The sequence below is a fragment of the Aedes albopictus genome, chromosome 2 (assembly GCF_035046485.1).
Source record: "Aedes albopictus strain Foshan chromosome 2, AalbF5, whole genome shotgun sequence".
Classification (NCBI taxonomy): Eukaryota; Metazoa; Arthropoda; class Insecta; order Diptera; family Culicidae; genus Aedes; species Aedes albopictus.
This window is the reverse complement of record NC_085137.1, coordinates 257,010,743-257,027,519: the sequence shown is the minus strand read 5'-3', so window position 1 is coordinate 257,027,519 and position 16,777 is coordinate 257,010,743. Positions and strand designations below refer to the sequence as shown.

Genomic DNA, 16,777 nt, shown 5'->3' with positions numbered 1-16,777 from the left:
GTCATTCGTGGCGAACTTCTGAGATTTTTTTGCGATATTATTGACGACATCCAATTCGACAGTTTTGTCGGATTCTAAGAGAAATGTTTGACGGATATGTTGTACCATTTATTGGCGAAATAAGGGCAGATTTCCTCATAAGCCCAACATTACCATGCATCTGTCAGAGAGCTTTAGGAAGATTCGTGCAATCTGATATAAAATAAATCTACAATGGACATATTGAAGAAAGAAATAATGTAGGGCCAATAGCCCTTGATAAGCTAGCTCGAAGCTATTGATGGTGAATTGAAGAACTTTTTCGCAAAAATCTTATATATAAAAATGCAGTGGCATACGTGGGACCGCGCATAACTTGTGAACGGATGGTCCGATTTGGGTCGTCAAAGTTTTGTTCCGTTAGTTTTCACCCAAGGAAGGTTTATGAGGCAAGAAAACATGAGAAAATTGAGAGTTTTTGCAAATCGATCTTCCATGCCGGGGACCGGGGACCGGGGATTTGGTCTTGGCTAGAAACTTAAAACGTCAAAAAACGCAGTAGGCAAGACAAAGTTTGCCGGGTACAGCTAGTATTTTATAAAAAATAAACATGTTTAACACAATACTTGCAACAATCTAGTAAGCAATCCCGAGATCCAAAACAATCAAACATTTACCTAGTAAATTCCGACCTAGCAATTTTTCAAACGTGTTTATTCTGTGAATCTGCTGTAAGGTTTAGTTTAATTTTTTTTTGTTACACATACTTTTAAAAATTGCAAACACCTTGCAATGCACAGTTACATTCACATACTGAATCTGTAAATTAAGCTTTTTTTGTAAAAAATGTCTTCCGTACTTCAGAACTTCTAGCGCCAAAACAAATGGTCTGTAGTATTATTCTTAGCACGTTGAATAAGCTACTTCAAACTCTTTTAGAGCACTGTGCTGTAGAGTACTGTACTGAAGTTTCAAAATCGACCAAATTTTCTTCGATTTATTTAATTTTTCTAATCATCATAAAAATAATCATAAGAGTTCCTGAAACCTTGAAATCTGTAGAATTTTCCGATATGCTCAGCTCAAAATTGGCAAATGGTCATATCCTTTTGCATCTGGGCACCTCAAATCTGATCCCACATTAAATATTTCTTCAAACCAAAATTCTCAGGTATATAGAGATCTACATTCCGTATTATAAAGGTAACAAACTAACGAAACGATCTTCACCCAAAATCGTCTATTTTGTGACTATAAAATTCCTCCTTTTTCCGCAAGCAATTTTGACAATAGATCCATGAGCAGTGCTTAAAAAATTTATTTCATCATATCTGAATTCAATCACGTACAGCTCATTTTAGAAGCTGAACCTGAGAATATGGTATATGAAAAACTTGTGCGGCTAGACCAGTTCTGCAAAAAAGTCACGAAAAAATCGCTATTTTTTTTCGAATATTTAGAGTGAATGTCACGGACTACCTTCGAAAAATGCCAATGATATTCACGGTTCATTTTTTCACATACAGTGGTTTTTCACATACAGTGGTTTTTCGTGATAAAGGTCAAAACAAATTTTATCGTGAAATAAACGAAACCGTGAATTTGGCGAAACGAGAAATAAATGTAATTTTTTTATTCAAAATCGATCAACTGCAAACTGCAGTTCACATTTTCTATCTGTTCTAGTGGATTGGGCTATGTTATATTGATTTCGGAATGCTTTAGAGTGTGATAAAAACGAAATGAAAATCGTTATAAAATCGAAATAAAAAGCGTGAATTTGGGCGAGTAGTGATTAAAACGACTAGTGATAAAACCGAAACGCCACTGTACCATATTCTGAGGTTCAGCTTCTAAAATGAGCTGTAGGTGGTTGAATTTAGATACGATGAAATGAAATTTTCAGCACTGGCCATGAGTATTTTTTTTCCGCGCGGAAAAGTGACAACTCTATTCGAAATGCACCGGAAGTGTTACTGTTGTTATACTTTTCCCTTTACTTCCCATGTGCGAACTACTCAAGTAATTTCGAAGCGGAATCATTACTTGTCTTAACTTTTTGTTCAGTATACTTACAAAGTGGAAACTATCTGTTAGATATGACTCGTTTATAAAACCAATTTGATTTTTTAGATAACCCAGCTTCGGATTGAATGTGTCCCCAATCAAAAAATAACAATAACCAATTATTGATATTATAGGTTTCTGGTGGTTTGTTTGAGTAAATTACATATTCTGAAAATTACATTTAAAGTTCTGAAAATCAAATTGAAGAAGACACATCATACATTTGATTCTTTATTAGCAAAGTTATTCGAAGTTGATCATTTTATATGAAAATCGATTTACTCAACTACTTTTGAGTACAATCGTTTGTGGGAGGTCTGGTAACCACACCCTTTACTACGTTTGAATTTATTATCCCGTCAACCACTTGTGAGGAAACTACTCACGCGTTTAATGATAAACAATAAGCAGATATCCAAGCATAAGAAAGCTGAAAGTTTGAGCTTGAAATTCAATATCGTATTAATAGTTTGGGGGTGTGATTTATTGGTCACTAACTTACTTTCTACTTTCCTAACTTACTTTGGCAAAAAGAGTGGAATTTATGGGATCAAAGTAAAAAGTAAACAAAAGCATCTTCCATTATTCTCCTGTGGATTGAATAGCTGCTTCATATGGTAGCATAGATAGATATTCATTCACTTTTATAAATAACTTCAATGGCTATAAATAATCTAAGGTTTCCATGTAGAAATTAGCACGTTAAATATTTATGAAATGATAACACTAATCTAGTCTCTTCTTAGACAAACTATTACTAACATAATCAACATAACGTCTTTCATACTTTCCCGTCCGTTCCTTAAGTTATGCGTTTCCAAGTAAATTCCATAGTGTTACAAAAAAAAAAACAAAAGCATGTTTTACCGTACTGTTTTAAAGTGATATTTAAATTTTAAAATGTTGGAAAGCAAAACAGGAATATTACCGAGCATAGATCTTTTACCTAAAATTATATTACACATTAGCGATAACCGACAAACAATCAGCACACAATCAAATGCAATCAGACTGTTCTCATGAAGTAGTTGGTAGATAACGATGTTTATACATAATACTGAATTTATGAACGTTGTGGCCGTACAAAAACCAAACATACACATTTGTGATGAAATTCCATGTTAAATAATTGTGATTTTCGACGTTTAAGATAGCATATTTGGAAATATTTGGTGAACACAATGATTTCTGTGTTGTAAATGTATCTAAAACTTCCGAAAGCCATTTCAAAGGGAAATTAAGTCTATACTTCAATTGCCGTATTCCGGGGTAGCATTGATCAAAATGTTTAAGGGGTTATATTTATACCTTCCGGGGATAAACAAAATCTATTCAGTTCCTCGAGATTTTAAATACGAACAATTAAAAATAAAGTTTGCAAATCGATCTGGTTTTTAAGATATTGTGATCTTGTTACGGTACTTTTTAAAAACACCATTCCGAGATAATCACGCTTTGCCTTGTCCATACGGAGGGTGCGTGCTACAATGGGTTGTAACATTGGTTCTAGTGCTTCAATCTTTCTGAAATTTGTAATATGTATTTATGGTATGTGGGGGCAAGATGGGTCAGGAGGCAAGATGGGTCAGTACCGTTTTCAATCGCTCAATATATGTTTTGAATCTTTCAATAATTTTCCCAGATGAACGACGGGGATAAACAAAAAAGTGGTATATTGTTTTGAAAATTCTATACGTTCCTCGCACAGAAAAAAAAAACAAAATATTTTTTCGTTATACTCCTTATGCTATACATTCCATATAACTACTTGTATTGTGTTGACGGGGCAAGATGGGTCACCCTAATTTTTCGGTATGTTTGCATAGTTTTTGAAAATGTTTTATTGTTCATGTAAAGGCTATTCTGTGACCTACATTATCGAAGCGATGAGAGCACTGAAAATTTGAGAACATATTTTTTTAATTTTCCTTAAAAAAATATAGGTTTTCAAAGTCCGTTTATGGCTACCCGAACAAAAATCTTCTAGTTCTGAGAATAATCTACCGATATGTTTCAACACTTTCTTCATGTAATCTGTACGTCTATGTACGTATAGAGAAAAACTAGAAGATATAGTATTTTTTGTTGGAGGAAAATCGAGTTTTCTTATAGCTGACCCATCTTGCCCCCGTTAAAATGAGGTGGGGCAAGATGGGTCATGTTTTGAAAATTGTTTGTCAAGAAGCAGGTTTCAAACTTTATTACCTTTTTATACTCTTATATCATAGCTGACTAGTGTATCTGAGAGTCGTGATAGAATACAGAGAAATGCGATTTATATTCAGAAAGTTATAGGCAGTGGTGGAAAGCATCATGCGCTTGACGTGTTTTTTGGTTCGCATCAAACACAATCTTTGCTCACGCGCTCGCGAACCCAAAAAGAGAGAACGGTTCACGATTTCCCGGATCGACGAACCAACACAAAACAAATGTCGAACGAGCAGAATCGCAGTTGGTTCGCCAGAAGGATCACAATGTAGAACACTTGGTTTGTTACAATTTTTTGTACACTTAAAGGTAATTAGTTGGGTGTTTTTTGATTATACTGGCCAGGTACCAGTCCAATAAATTAAATCGACGAAAAAGTTTACCAACATTTGATTTCATTACAGAAATATCGGCCGCGAACCTCTAAAATTAAAAAGCATCGCGCTTGCAAAAGATGCGATGCACTCGTTGGCGTTCGTGTCGTACGAGCGTGAGCCACAGACGTACGAACACCATCGCACAGCAAAGGTTTGCGATGCGATGGCATTTTTTGTAGCGCGTAAGCACACGTTCGCGATCAATTTCCACCACTGGTTATAGGGATCCATTTCTTAGGTGACCCATCCTGCCCCCACTTACCATATAGCTAGTATACTTTCAGATTATGCAATAAAAAGGTCGATTTCTTTTATCTTCGTAAGGTATGTTACCCCTCAATATGTCACATAATTATTTGCAAGCATTAGATAAAGCTTTCATACTAGGGACTATTTTCTGTGTGAAGACAATGTACAAAAAAAAAACAAATAAATTGTTCTAAGGGGCAATCAAAACACCTTTATTTTTCTCTGTTTATGAACTTGTTCGCTACTAAACCGAAGAAAATGATTGGTGGATGTTTCCATCGATGAATGATTAAATTATCTACTACCTTAACAATGTGTGAGGTTTCTGGAGATAATCGGGCAGAAAACTGCGCAGCGACTCTCCTTGCAATTTGTTTGATCGTCTTCTTACAATGCCTTGATCGACAGCTGTTTCATCTTGGGACGCTTCTTCTCCAGACGTTTCCGTTCCTTCTCCTCCCAGCGTCTTTGCTTTTCCGGATCATCGTTGGCCAGGACCTTCTCCTTTTCGGCCTTGCGCTTTTCCTCGCGTCTTTGTGCAGCAGCTTCGGCACGGGCGGCGTGAGTATTTTTCATAAATTCCTCCTCGACGCGGGCACGGTTTTTGTCAGACTTGGATTTACCCTGGTAAATGAACAAGAGAAATTAAACGATACCTAAAACGGGAACAATATAATTGATGTTACCTCTTTGGATAGGCGGAAGCGCTTGATACGTTCCATGAGATAGAAAACAAGAACCAAAAGGGGTTTCATTTCTTCCATATCGATCTTTGCGGGCATGTTGAAGCCACAATGTAAGATACGCTTGACTTCGGGTTGTTTCAGTGTGTTGGGATCCTCCTGCTGGACCGGGCCACTATACTGGTCCGACACGTGTATATACTCTATTAGGTGCGAATACTTATTCAAAGCTGCTATCAGTCTACTATCTAACAAGCTGGAAGATGCCTCGGCAATCTCCGATAACAATGAGTAACCAGGTATGTTGTACTTTTCTTCAGTTTTGTTGACTAGAGTGCAAAATTTGCTCTGGAAATATAATACATGAATTATATTAACTTGTTACCATTGAATGCTTCCTTGTACTACCGTAAAGAGCGAACCAATATGGTAGGTGTTCATGAGATGGTTTAAAATTCTGATAAATCATCACATCTGTGGTGATGCTTTTTTTTGTTTATCTGCTGTTACATCAAATTCTGATTACAATTCCGATTAGAATATGTGTTATCAGAAATAAGCCTAATCTTTGATTTTTTTTTCTTTTCAATGGTCCCCAATATACTGCCGTTCTACGCCCATGTGAATCCCATATAACATGGGACAATTATGCGTAGAACGGCAGAAAGCAAAACCAGCAAAATATTCACTGATTATTTCACTCTTGTTTAAGCTTTTGTAGCGGATTTTTTTACATAATTTAATTACAGTTATTAATTGATATTAGGTATAAAATTGAATTAGTTATCACGGCAAGTGCCCATAATAGGCACACCTGCCCAAATAGTACAAGGTCTTACATGTCAATTTGTGGAGTACTCAGTGTATCATGATGAATTGAGCACCTTTTTGGATCGTCTTTTTACTGTGATTCTTCAATGCATCTGTTTAGTGACTTTAACTTACCAAATCGTTCATCTCTTTGAACATTTTTGTAGCTTGCTTTTTCGAGGCGATACAAAACACGAAATTATCCATCGAATCGGGCGACATTTCAACTTTGATATGTAGCTGATCCTGAACGGGTTTCATGATACCGGCGATCAGCGAAACCAGATCCTGCCGTTTGATCATTTTCAGCTCTACCAGCATTCCTTCACAGCAGGTCCGTCCGCTGCACCAGAGCGTGTAGATGCTTTCGCTCTCTTTGATGAAGCTCAAAGTGGAAGTTTCGGTTTCTTTTTTACCATCGTCGCCCACCAGGACAAAATTGTCTTCCAGCAGGGTCTTGTGGGTCGTCAGCCACAGATTGGCAATGGATGAGTTCTTCTTATTGCCGAACAAATAATTGGCGAAATATGCCAACAAGCCGGCCAGCATCAACATTTCCAGACAATACGAATCCCAGTGGGTCCTGAAATGCATTGGGACCTTAGCCATGGTCAACTTTGGTTCCGATTTTTTCGTATCCGCCAGTTTGACTTCCTCTTGTTCGTTCATTGTACCGGGGAAACCTTCAAACTCCTCTTCATCCTGGAAGTGTTCGAATTCATTCTCCTCGTCCTCCACGACGGCTTCATCTTCATCATTGTCATCGATTTCGGCGAAGTCATTTGAATCGTCTTGAGCAGCATTAGCATTAGGATTTGATTTTCCTAAACTGGCAGCCGAATCTACACCACCGGCTGATTGTTGGTCACTTGCTGCGTTTCCCACTATGAACTCATCCTCATCGAAGTCCTCAAACTCGGCAAAATCATTTTCTTCAAAGTTGTCAGCCAGCGCAAAAGGTTCGTGTAGCAAGCATAATAATGCCGCTATCAAAAAGATAATGTGCAATTTCATTTCTCCAGTGCCGTGAAATCCTGCAAAATTGAAGACCGTGATAAATTTTTACTCACACTTTGACATAAGCCCATATTTGGGATTGAAGATACCGATTGGATCAGTAATGTGCTCTGAAGGTTAGAAGTTTTGAATTTGATATTCCATTTACCTCGAAGGATTCACTCAGCAAATACGACCACAAACTACACCAGTATTAGATATTGAACTCAATTCACGATTTTTATCCTTTTTTTCCAAGCACAATTGCAGAAATAAATTGATTCAAATTCAATGACTTATCGATCTGTGCTTTTCTCCTCCTGGGAACAACGCATCTGACAGTGTTGTTGATGACATTTCATTTTAGACCACGTGATTAGTACGATACGCAGGTACGAGACCAACTTCGTTGATGACTAGACAGTCTCATTCGCTTAATTGTAAATATTGCCTACACATTTTCAAATCAGTCCCATGTGCAACATAGTCTAAATCTAAATAGATGCACATGTACTACGACGTCTTCAGTTTTCACTAATGTTCATCCATTTAGCCTAAATCAATACATGTTTTGACGCCCCGTTATCTCTATCAGGTTATTTTTTCATAATTCTAAATTGAGTTTAAATAAGGGCGAAAGTAACATGAGAGAGTTCTCTTTATCGACTCTCTCTTCTGCAAATTAAAGTGACAAGTTGCAAATTCAATCGAACTTTTTTATACTTAGACGCTAGATTGCATCGCAACCTAGCGATTTATGTCTAAAAAATTCAACAATACAGGTATTCTTCGATATAACGTACCCTCGATATAGCGTACCCTCGATATAGCGAATTCGATATAACGTACATTTTGCTTCGATATAACGTACAACATAAAAAAATCATTTTTTCCAGTGATAATCACCAGATAATCGAAGCACAAAAAACGAAAATACTTTTTCGTGAAAATCATGTTTTTCATTATTGATTTTGTGAATTTCATCGAAATCATTATTTGGGGTCAATTTCACGTCGAATACATCAACACTAGCATAAAAAATACTAAATTTTTCTCTGCTTCGATATAACGTACACTTCGATATAACGTACAAAGAGATTTTTTTTGTACGTTATATCGAAGAATACCTGTACTTGCATCTTGCCACTTTAATTTGAAGAAGAGAGAGTCGATGAAGAGAACTCTCTCATGTTACTTTCGCCCTTATTTAAACTCAATCTAGAATTTATTTAAAGTATTTTTAATATTTGTCAATGACCTGCACAAGACAGCGCTTAAAACGGAAGACACATAGCATTTTCAAACCATTCAAAGTCAGATTTTATTCTAAAAAATATTGATAGAACAGTTAGTTTTATTTTCTCTAGAAAATCATTAAATCTTGCATTAAATTAATGGGTGGATTTCAAAAAATGTAAAACTAAAGAGGCTTTCCACGAAAAAAATGTATTTTTTTAATGTTGCATTTTTCATCAGTCTGAATTTTTGCACAGCTATTCCATTTAATACGAAGAACATTTTTTTTCATAGGATATCGGGATGCTTCGTTGGCATAGTCCCCTCGTTCGGCCTATCTTAACGTATACGTTTGGTTTGGTTTATAGTTTGAAGTTTGGTTTATAAACCAAAAACTTCAACAAACACGCATAACTGGAGATCGGAAAAGCTATGCGACAAACAACTGTAACATTTCGTTTCAATTGGGTTCTTTAGGGGTATCCGGATTATTTCATAATCGGATTCCCCGCCCCAAAATTAGTCTAAATCCAAAATTTCATAATTTTTGGAGTCCGGGAGCTATTATTAAAATGCATTTAAAGTTTTTTTTTCCTTCCCTTTTGGGGAAAATAAGCCACTGCGTCCAATAGGTTGAACTTTTGTGGCATGTCCCGTTTTGATATTCGCATCTAGCCAGCTAATTACCATGTGTCAAGTAATCAGCTACTGCCACGACGTGACGCATTTAAAGTTTGTATGGGGAATTTTTTTTGTTCGGGTCGAACTGTCATTTTATCGATTGAACTGTCATTCTATCCACAAAAATTAAAACTGTTTTGTTAATTTGACCATCAAAATAAAGGTATTGGAACCCAATAAAATCACGTAATACTCAGAAAAATGAGCTCTTACGATAAGGCTATAGAAAATAGCAATATTTTATTCATTAAACAACCCAATTTAAGCACTTTTAGAACATTAACATGGAATGAAAATGTCACTTTGTTTAGCTTTTGTAGACGCCATGATTCTTCGGCCTAGTGCAGGGGTTTTCAGACCGTGCACCGCGGTGCACTTGGTGCACCGTGAAGCCTTGACAAGTGCACCGCGGTAGTTCAAAAGTTCTACCTTCACATCACTTGCAGTAGCTAAATATAAAATTTCAATTACACTCAAATTTAAATGTATATCATATCATTTTTCTCAAAAATTTGCTATGCATGTCCTCCATAGCACCAAACATCCTACAAGGATTTTTTCTTCACAAATTTCGCTAAAATTTCGACAGAAATCCAACTTGTGCAAGTAATCCAATGAGTTGGGTAGAGTCTAAGCGGGGATCAATTATTTAGAAACAAAATGTCTAGGAATCTTGAAAAAATGGTAATGGTTTCAATGGAATCTTCTTTTGACATCATGAGTTGGCCAGAGAACCTTGAAGCAATTTATTAAATATCTTGCCAGAAATATGCAAAAGTTCTAAAAGTAAAGCTGTTGCGGTAGATCTGGCAGGATCAAGGATCTGGCAGGAGTTTTTGGCATAGTTTTTTTTTTTCAGAAATCCAGCAAAAGTATTGGAAAAACTTTCAAAAATCGCAAAAGTAATCATACAGCGGTCGACGCAAGAGTTTGTCGAGGTTCTCGTTAGGCATCCACCTAAAATTTATCAGTACTACTGCAAGAAATTCACTATGGGTGTGTACGGGATGTCAACCGAAAATTTCCAGAATATCCCCAGCAAGATAACATTTTACGAGCGAAGCTCCGTAAAATAATTAAAACAAAATGTAAGTCAGTATCATATATGATATGTGATTATAATCAGTTTCATATATGATATGTGATTACAATCGCATCTGTGTGGGAAAATATATTTCAAGGACGTATGCACCTGAGAATCGTTTAAAAAAAATACGAGAGCTTCTTTAACAAATTTTAAATTGTATTCTTTGACCTTAATGGCCAGTTGCACCGCGAAAATATTTATTTCCAAAAAATGCACCGCGAGCCAAAAGGTCTGAAAACCCCTGAGTGGGTAGTCTATACACTTGAACATAAATGGCATGATTCTGGGACATTTCGATTCGACTTTTCGATAACTGAACATTTGATGCAACGGTCATAGACGCTATTTTGATCTTGTATATTTGTTTTCAACGACTAATAACTATTTACAAATTAGATGTGGGCCGAATATTGAGGACATTTTTTTTACAATGTAGGGTAACCAATATAATTCGGACCCCCATATATTTTGGACCCCCTGGCTCGTATTATCGTAATTTTCACAGATTCAATGAAGAGTTCGTCATCTCTGTTTAGAATGTTTAGAATCATTAGCTAAATTAGATTGTTCTGTACGAGCAACAATCATTTCCTCACAGGAAACATCATTATTTGTCTTGAAAATATTTTTTGCTAATCTCGTCATCCGTGCGAGTGTCGCGGCATGTTTACGAAAAGAGAATGTGGTGCTGGAGAAACTTGCAGATGTAAACAAAAACGTTTATCATTCTAGCGCATTAAATTCGCAAAGTTCGTCTAATCAGCTTTTGTCAATCAAGTAATTAGGATGTGATCTAGCATATCCAAGTGGCAGATTCTACGAAAATAGTTTCCAGCGGGTTCTAACACCGGGTGTCCAAAATGTATACTTAAGAGGGTCCAAAATACATTGGGGTGTCCAAAACAGTGAAAAGTGATGCTTCAAAAATCAGTTATTTTTATCAAATTTTCAGCCAAAAATGACCTTATGGGTATTTTTGACGGACAGTGTAGGCTTTGACGATCATACCAACATCATCATTATGTGTAACACCCTCTGAATTTGTTTAATTGTAGCTTAAATACAAACTGATGTCCTCTAGGGGTCCAAAATTCGACCGTTACCCTACCCAAATCTTGGCTCATTAGTAAAGTGACGTCAAAAACATCGATAAAGTGACGTCAACAACATTGCTTGGGTGCCGTCCACAAATTACGTAACGCTCTAGGGGGAGGGGGGAGTACGAGCGTTACGTAATAAATGAAAGCTGCCGCGTATGAACCAGAAAGAACAAACAGGATGAAAGATTTTGTGTGCGGTGACTGTAAAAATATAAAAAAAAATAATTGGATTGGGTTGTATTCATTACTAAATTAAGAAATAACTGGATTTTAAGTGATTTATTAATAGTTTTGGGAATATTTGGCTCTGAAAATTTAATTTAAAAGTAAGATTGGTGGACAAACAGGGATAATACTTCAGCAAAAATATTGGAAAAAATGAGGGAATGAGTGGAAAGCAATAGGCCAACGTTGTATCCAGTAATAGGTCAATTTTTGTACCATAGACCAACATTGCATACCATCGCATCAAATTTTTTCAACGTAATTAAGCAAGTTCTTGAATTTTTACGTTAGTTTACTTCCAAGTGGTGAAACATGCATTGTCTAGAATGCGTATTAGGGTCAACATATCATTTCTAGTGCTTTCACGAGTTATGGTCTAAATTGTCAAAGCGGCTTACAAGCGGCCAAGGTATGGTACATATACAGGTGATAGACAAAATGATCGAGACCGGCAAAATTTTCACTTTCCAAAAAATGTTCAACTAGCTGTAACTTTTCGAAAAGTGCATCAAATATTCCCAAATTCCCAAAGTTCATCAACTAGTTGTGTATCAGTGGTTAAAATTTGGAAAATATCGGGCTATTCTTCACGAAGTTATAAAGATTCTTGAAAAAGGTATAATTATCTTATAGCCAACTTTGAGCTGTTTATATATCCGAACTCAATGAACCGAATGCAGTTAAATTTTAACCATTTATGACTTATATAATGGGTTATAAAAAAACGTTTGACTTAACTTAAAATTCTTAACATGGAGAAAAATAATAACGATTACTTTATTTTTCTAATAAAACACCAAATTATCCAAAACTTCAACATAGTTTTAAAATTCAAGATGCAAATTATAGTTCATTTAATTTCCCTCTAATTGACTTTATGCATAAATGTGTTTTGAAAGAATGTAACATCATAGCCTCCAATGAATTGAAAGAGTAATGGGATGTATATTACAATTAGACCGATTTACTAAAAAATCGTTTAATAAATGAAATCGCTATAGGTGAATTCGGATGACCCCCAATTGTAGAGGCGCTAAGTGAGATAAGGTGAAAATCGTTTGTTTACATCAAAAATTCAATTTTTCATTTTCAAAATTAACTCATATTTTGCCTTGGTGATTGCTATTTTCCATTGGTAATGGCTTCTATTATCATCAATCTCGATGCCTACGGCGACAGACACCGGATTGACCAGCTAACAAAAAATCCGGAAGATTGCCCGCCAGAGGCATAGCAAGAGCTCCTCAAATTAATCACATAAGTTGTTCGTAAGTACCTACCGGATCTAAGCGCATCTGAAAGAGAATTAGATTTTCTTTTCAAAAAGTGCTCGTTTGTTTCTCTACGATGCGGAATTCGATATGAAAAAGTGAAAAAAGTGCAGTTTGCCTATGCTGCGCAATTGCAAATTTTGGAGGAGCCCCTCTTTTCATAGGTTTCTCATTCCTGCCACCAGATGCGGAGGGATCGTTAGCTTCCGTTGGAGTTGCCTATAACTTTTTCTCTTGTTTAAAATTTCAAGTTAAGTCAAACGTTTTTCAGAGCTCATTATACAAGTCATAAATGGTCAAATTTCATTGCATTCGGATCATTGAGTCCGGAGATATAACAGCTCAAAGTTGGCTTTTGGATAATTATACCTTTATCAAGAATCTTTATCGTGAAGAAAAGCCCGATCTTTTCCAAATTCGGACTACTGCACATTGGTCGGGCTCCATACAAAGAGGCGGCCAAAACTCTTAAAAAACGAAATTGATATTTTTAAACTTTATTTCACCTTATAACAAAGATAATGTATTGTAGTTTTATGATTCCTAATTTAAAGCATACCAGCTTTTGTATTTCAATGACATTTTCACTGCCAAAGTGGCCTAAGTCATAAAATTGAAAAATGAATTATTCGAAAAAAGTAAAATAATAGTATTTTGAGAATGGAATACATGTTTTATGTTATCCAGCATATGAAAGCTTGTTATTGGACTGTTTGAATGCACGCATGGTGCAAAACTAATATGTCACAAAACTTTTCAAATTTTCATATATTGTACCTTAGAAATTTTGGTAGTTTTTAAGTTAAAAAACGGTTCGTGTCGTCACGTGTCGCCGCAATTTCGAATAGTAGGGGGATTAGGGGCATAATGGACACCCGGGGCGAAATGGACACCCCTGTTTTTGCCGAAACCGTTGACTTTTATGTAAAACTTTTAATGCATAAGTGTAAAGGAACAAGTCATTGTTCTATTTTTCAAAAGTACCATTTATATTCCTTCAAAATAACCAAAATATCATTGAAATTGAAGTATGCTTTTCATGTGGTGGATTTCTTATAATTTCGAAGCAGCAGCAAATAAGGTATTGCGAGTGTTTGAGTGTGTCCACCATAAAACAAGTGAATTGTTAGCTTATCTACATGTATACGCAGATTTAGCAATGGATGAAGTATCACATTTTTTATCAAAACTTACTCAAAATAACAATTTCAATGCAGTAGTCGATTCGGGGCGAAATGAACACTGGCAATTATGAATGGATGTACGGGCGTTGCATATTGTTAGGCGTTTTAGAGAGTTTAGAAAAAATCTATCCGATTATTTTAGCCTAAAATTTATTTAATTAACTTTGATGATATGAAAACTCGTCTAAGATGGAGAATTATATCTGTGGTATTTACATCCGTAGGCAAATTACTTAACTGGTCGATATTATCAAAGATACAGCATGAAATATGCAGGGGTGTCCATTATGCCCCGATGGGTGTCCATTTCGCCCCGTACCTTTCCTGCCAGCCCCAAAAAACACACGGTTTAAAATTCGCTATTTCTTCAAAATAATGACATTCTACCTGCTGCAAATTATTGAAATACGTAGGAAACAAGTTAAAGTTGTAAGCCAACTGATAAAATGATAAGTTTTTGTCTGTTATACAGGCCTAAAATACTCATTTGCTTAGGGTGTCCATTATGCCCCTAGTCCCCCTACATCTTAAACATCATGCTTAGGGCTGCATAAAAACCTTTAAATATTTTGCAGAAATTTGCAGTTTTTCAAATTAGAGCTATTTGAAAAAGTAATGTTTTTTCATATATTTTACGTTATTTTTCCATTTTTGACTGAAATAATATTTATTTTCCCACATTTTTCAAACGTTTTGAACAAACTTAATTGGTTTTGATCGAAAGATGATCATTTAATTAAATTCAAATTGATTTTTTAACAAAAAATCGCAAAAAATGTGGGGTTTACTGATTTTTACCGTTTTTTGAAATTATTGAAGTTACGTAATTTTTGAATACCCCTTTTTAAACACTAAAATACTATATAACATATCTAGACAACCTATAACTTCGATTAAACACATAAAAAGAGTTTTGGCCAAACTTTATCTCTTTCCGACCATTGTGTACTGATACACGACTATGGTGAACTTACAGTGAAAATTTGAGAATATTTGATGCACATTGCGAAAAGTTACAGCTAGTTGAACATTTTTTGAAACGTGAAAGTTTTGCCTGTCCCGATCATTTATTACCTTCCATGCTAATTGCTGTTTTCTTCTAGTAATACGGTAATACCAATCATACATGCCCAAAGCATAGGAACTTGAAAGTGTTAGTCAGAAAAGTGTTTTCGACAAAGTTGTAAATTAACTCATAAAACTACACATTGAGTAATTTATATTGATTTTCATCTAAAAAAGTGATTTATTTTTACCAAAAATTTAATATCTCAAAAAGCTATTCGCATTTTTTGTGAGAAAAACATTTAGTCAGTTACCATCTGTTTTTTTTTAACTTTCAATTTTGATGATGTTTAACCGTATGTTAGTTATCTGTATAGTTTTAAAAACTATCATAAACGTTTTAAACGTTCTGCTTACATTTTGATTTATCATTTTTTTTTATAAACTATGCAGAAATATCATCGAAAATATTATTTTAAGGGATTTTTTTAAGGGAAAACGCGCAAGTCATAAATTGAGTTTATGACTTTCAAAATTCCCCCTTGGGAAAATCTGGAAAACTTAGGGAATTTTATTTTGTTGTATGAGTACCCGAGCAAAGTCTGATAGCAGATTGAAAACTACTTTTGATGTTGTGATATTACAAATTTTGATAACTCAGGTTGCTATCGTTTTGCTTGTTTTAACGGTTAAAACATCTAAAATGAGAGTAGAAAAAATGTTCTCTTAACAACAAGTTGAAAACAGTCCCTGCCACCAGTGATAGCACATTGATAACTGTTTTTGCTATCAGTGCAAAAAATGGAAAAATCGTCAAATGTAGAGTTTTCACGATTAATATAGAAAACTAAATGCAATAACATAATTGCACAAATGGTGTATGATAAAACGTATTGTACAAGAAGGCCTAGAAATTTTGAAATTACTTAAAAACTTTAATATGTAGGGTGGGGCGGGGCAAGATGGGTCACCTAAGGATGGATCATCATAACTTTGTAAATACAAATCGTATTGGTTTGTATTCGTCCGCTACTCTTTGATACACTAGTTAGCTATGCTAAAAGTCAATAAAAAGTTTATTAAATACAAAATATGATGTTAAATAACCAGTTTTAAAAAGTGATCGATTTTGCGCCGTGAAAAAAGTGCGGGGCAAGATGGGTCACCTTTTCAATAATTCACATTTTCTCAACGAAAAACGTCAAAATATAAGATTTGTTCCGCATTCATATATGCTCCATATCCATACTGAGTAAACAAGAGCTACTAGTAAACATTTTATAAATTTATTTGGAATATAAAAAAATTTACGATTTGAGTAGTCCTAAGGCGACTTGAAAATCGATGTTTTCTAATTTTATGTTATAATTTTGAGCGTTCATTTCGCTTCATTGAAGTCATTTATGAGATAGTATTGTAATAAAAAATAAATAACTTTTGAATGCTCCAAAAATACGTTCAAAATTTAAGGTGACCCATCTTGCCCCGCGACCGTTTATATGGAGATTATATGGAACTAGCTGTCCCGGCAAACGTTGTCTTGCCCAGCTATGGTGGTTTGACAACTGTTGAGCTCATAACTTTTATATCTGTTCAATAAGTTTATCGTAGAAAACGGA

The 16,777-nt window shown here is 35.2% G+C and overlaps 1 protein-coding gene and 1 long non-coding RNA gene across 2 annotated transcripts; one reads left to right on the top strand and one right to left on the bottom strand.

The window, feature by feature from the left end:
- The first annotated feature begins 576 nt into the window (after positions 1-576).
- LOC109427950 (uncharacterized) lies at positions 577-3,228 on the top strand. The gene is made up of 2 exons (XR_002134361.3): positions 577-2,608; positions 2,726-3,228. It is a non-coding gene; the product is annotated as an uncharacterized LOC109427950 (long non-coding RNA).
- Positions 3,229-5,065: 1,837 nt separating this feature from the next.
- LOC109428264 (PAT complex subunit CCDC47) lies at positions 5,066-7,720 on the bottom strand. The gene is made up of 4 exons (XM_019703994.3): positions 7,539-7,720; positions 6,509-7,407; positions 5,567-5,911; positions 5,066-5,504 (listed from the first exon to the last, which is right to left on the bottom strand). The coding sequence occupies exons 2-4, from the start codon at positions 7,385-7,387 to the stop codon at positions 5,268-5,270; spliced, it is 1,461 nt and encodes a 486-aa protein (XP_019559539.2). The 5' UTR covers positions 7,388-7,407; positions 7,539-7,720; the 3' UTR covers positions 5,066-5,267.
- Positions 7,721-16,777: the final 9,057 nt, after the last annotated feature.

Coding starts and splice junctions, on each gene's coding strand:
- LOC109428264 (XM_019703994.3), bottom strand. CDS start 7,387: ATGAAATTGCACATTATCTTTTTGATAGCGGCATTATTATGCTTGCTA. Junction 5,912..6,508: donor TCAAAGAGATGAACGATTTG/GTAAGTTAAAGT, acceptor TTATATTTCCAG/AGCAAATTTTGCACTCTAGT. Junction 5,505..5,566: donor GCTTCCGCCTATCCAAAGAG/GTAACATCAATT, acceptor TTCATTTACCAG/GGTAAATCCAAGTCTGACAA.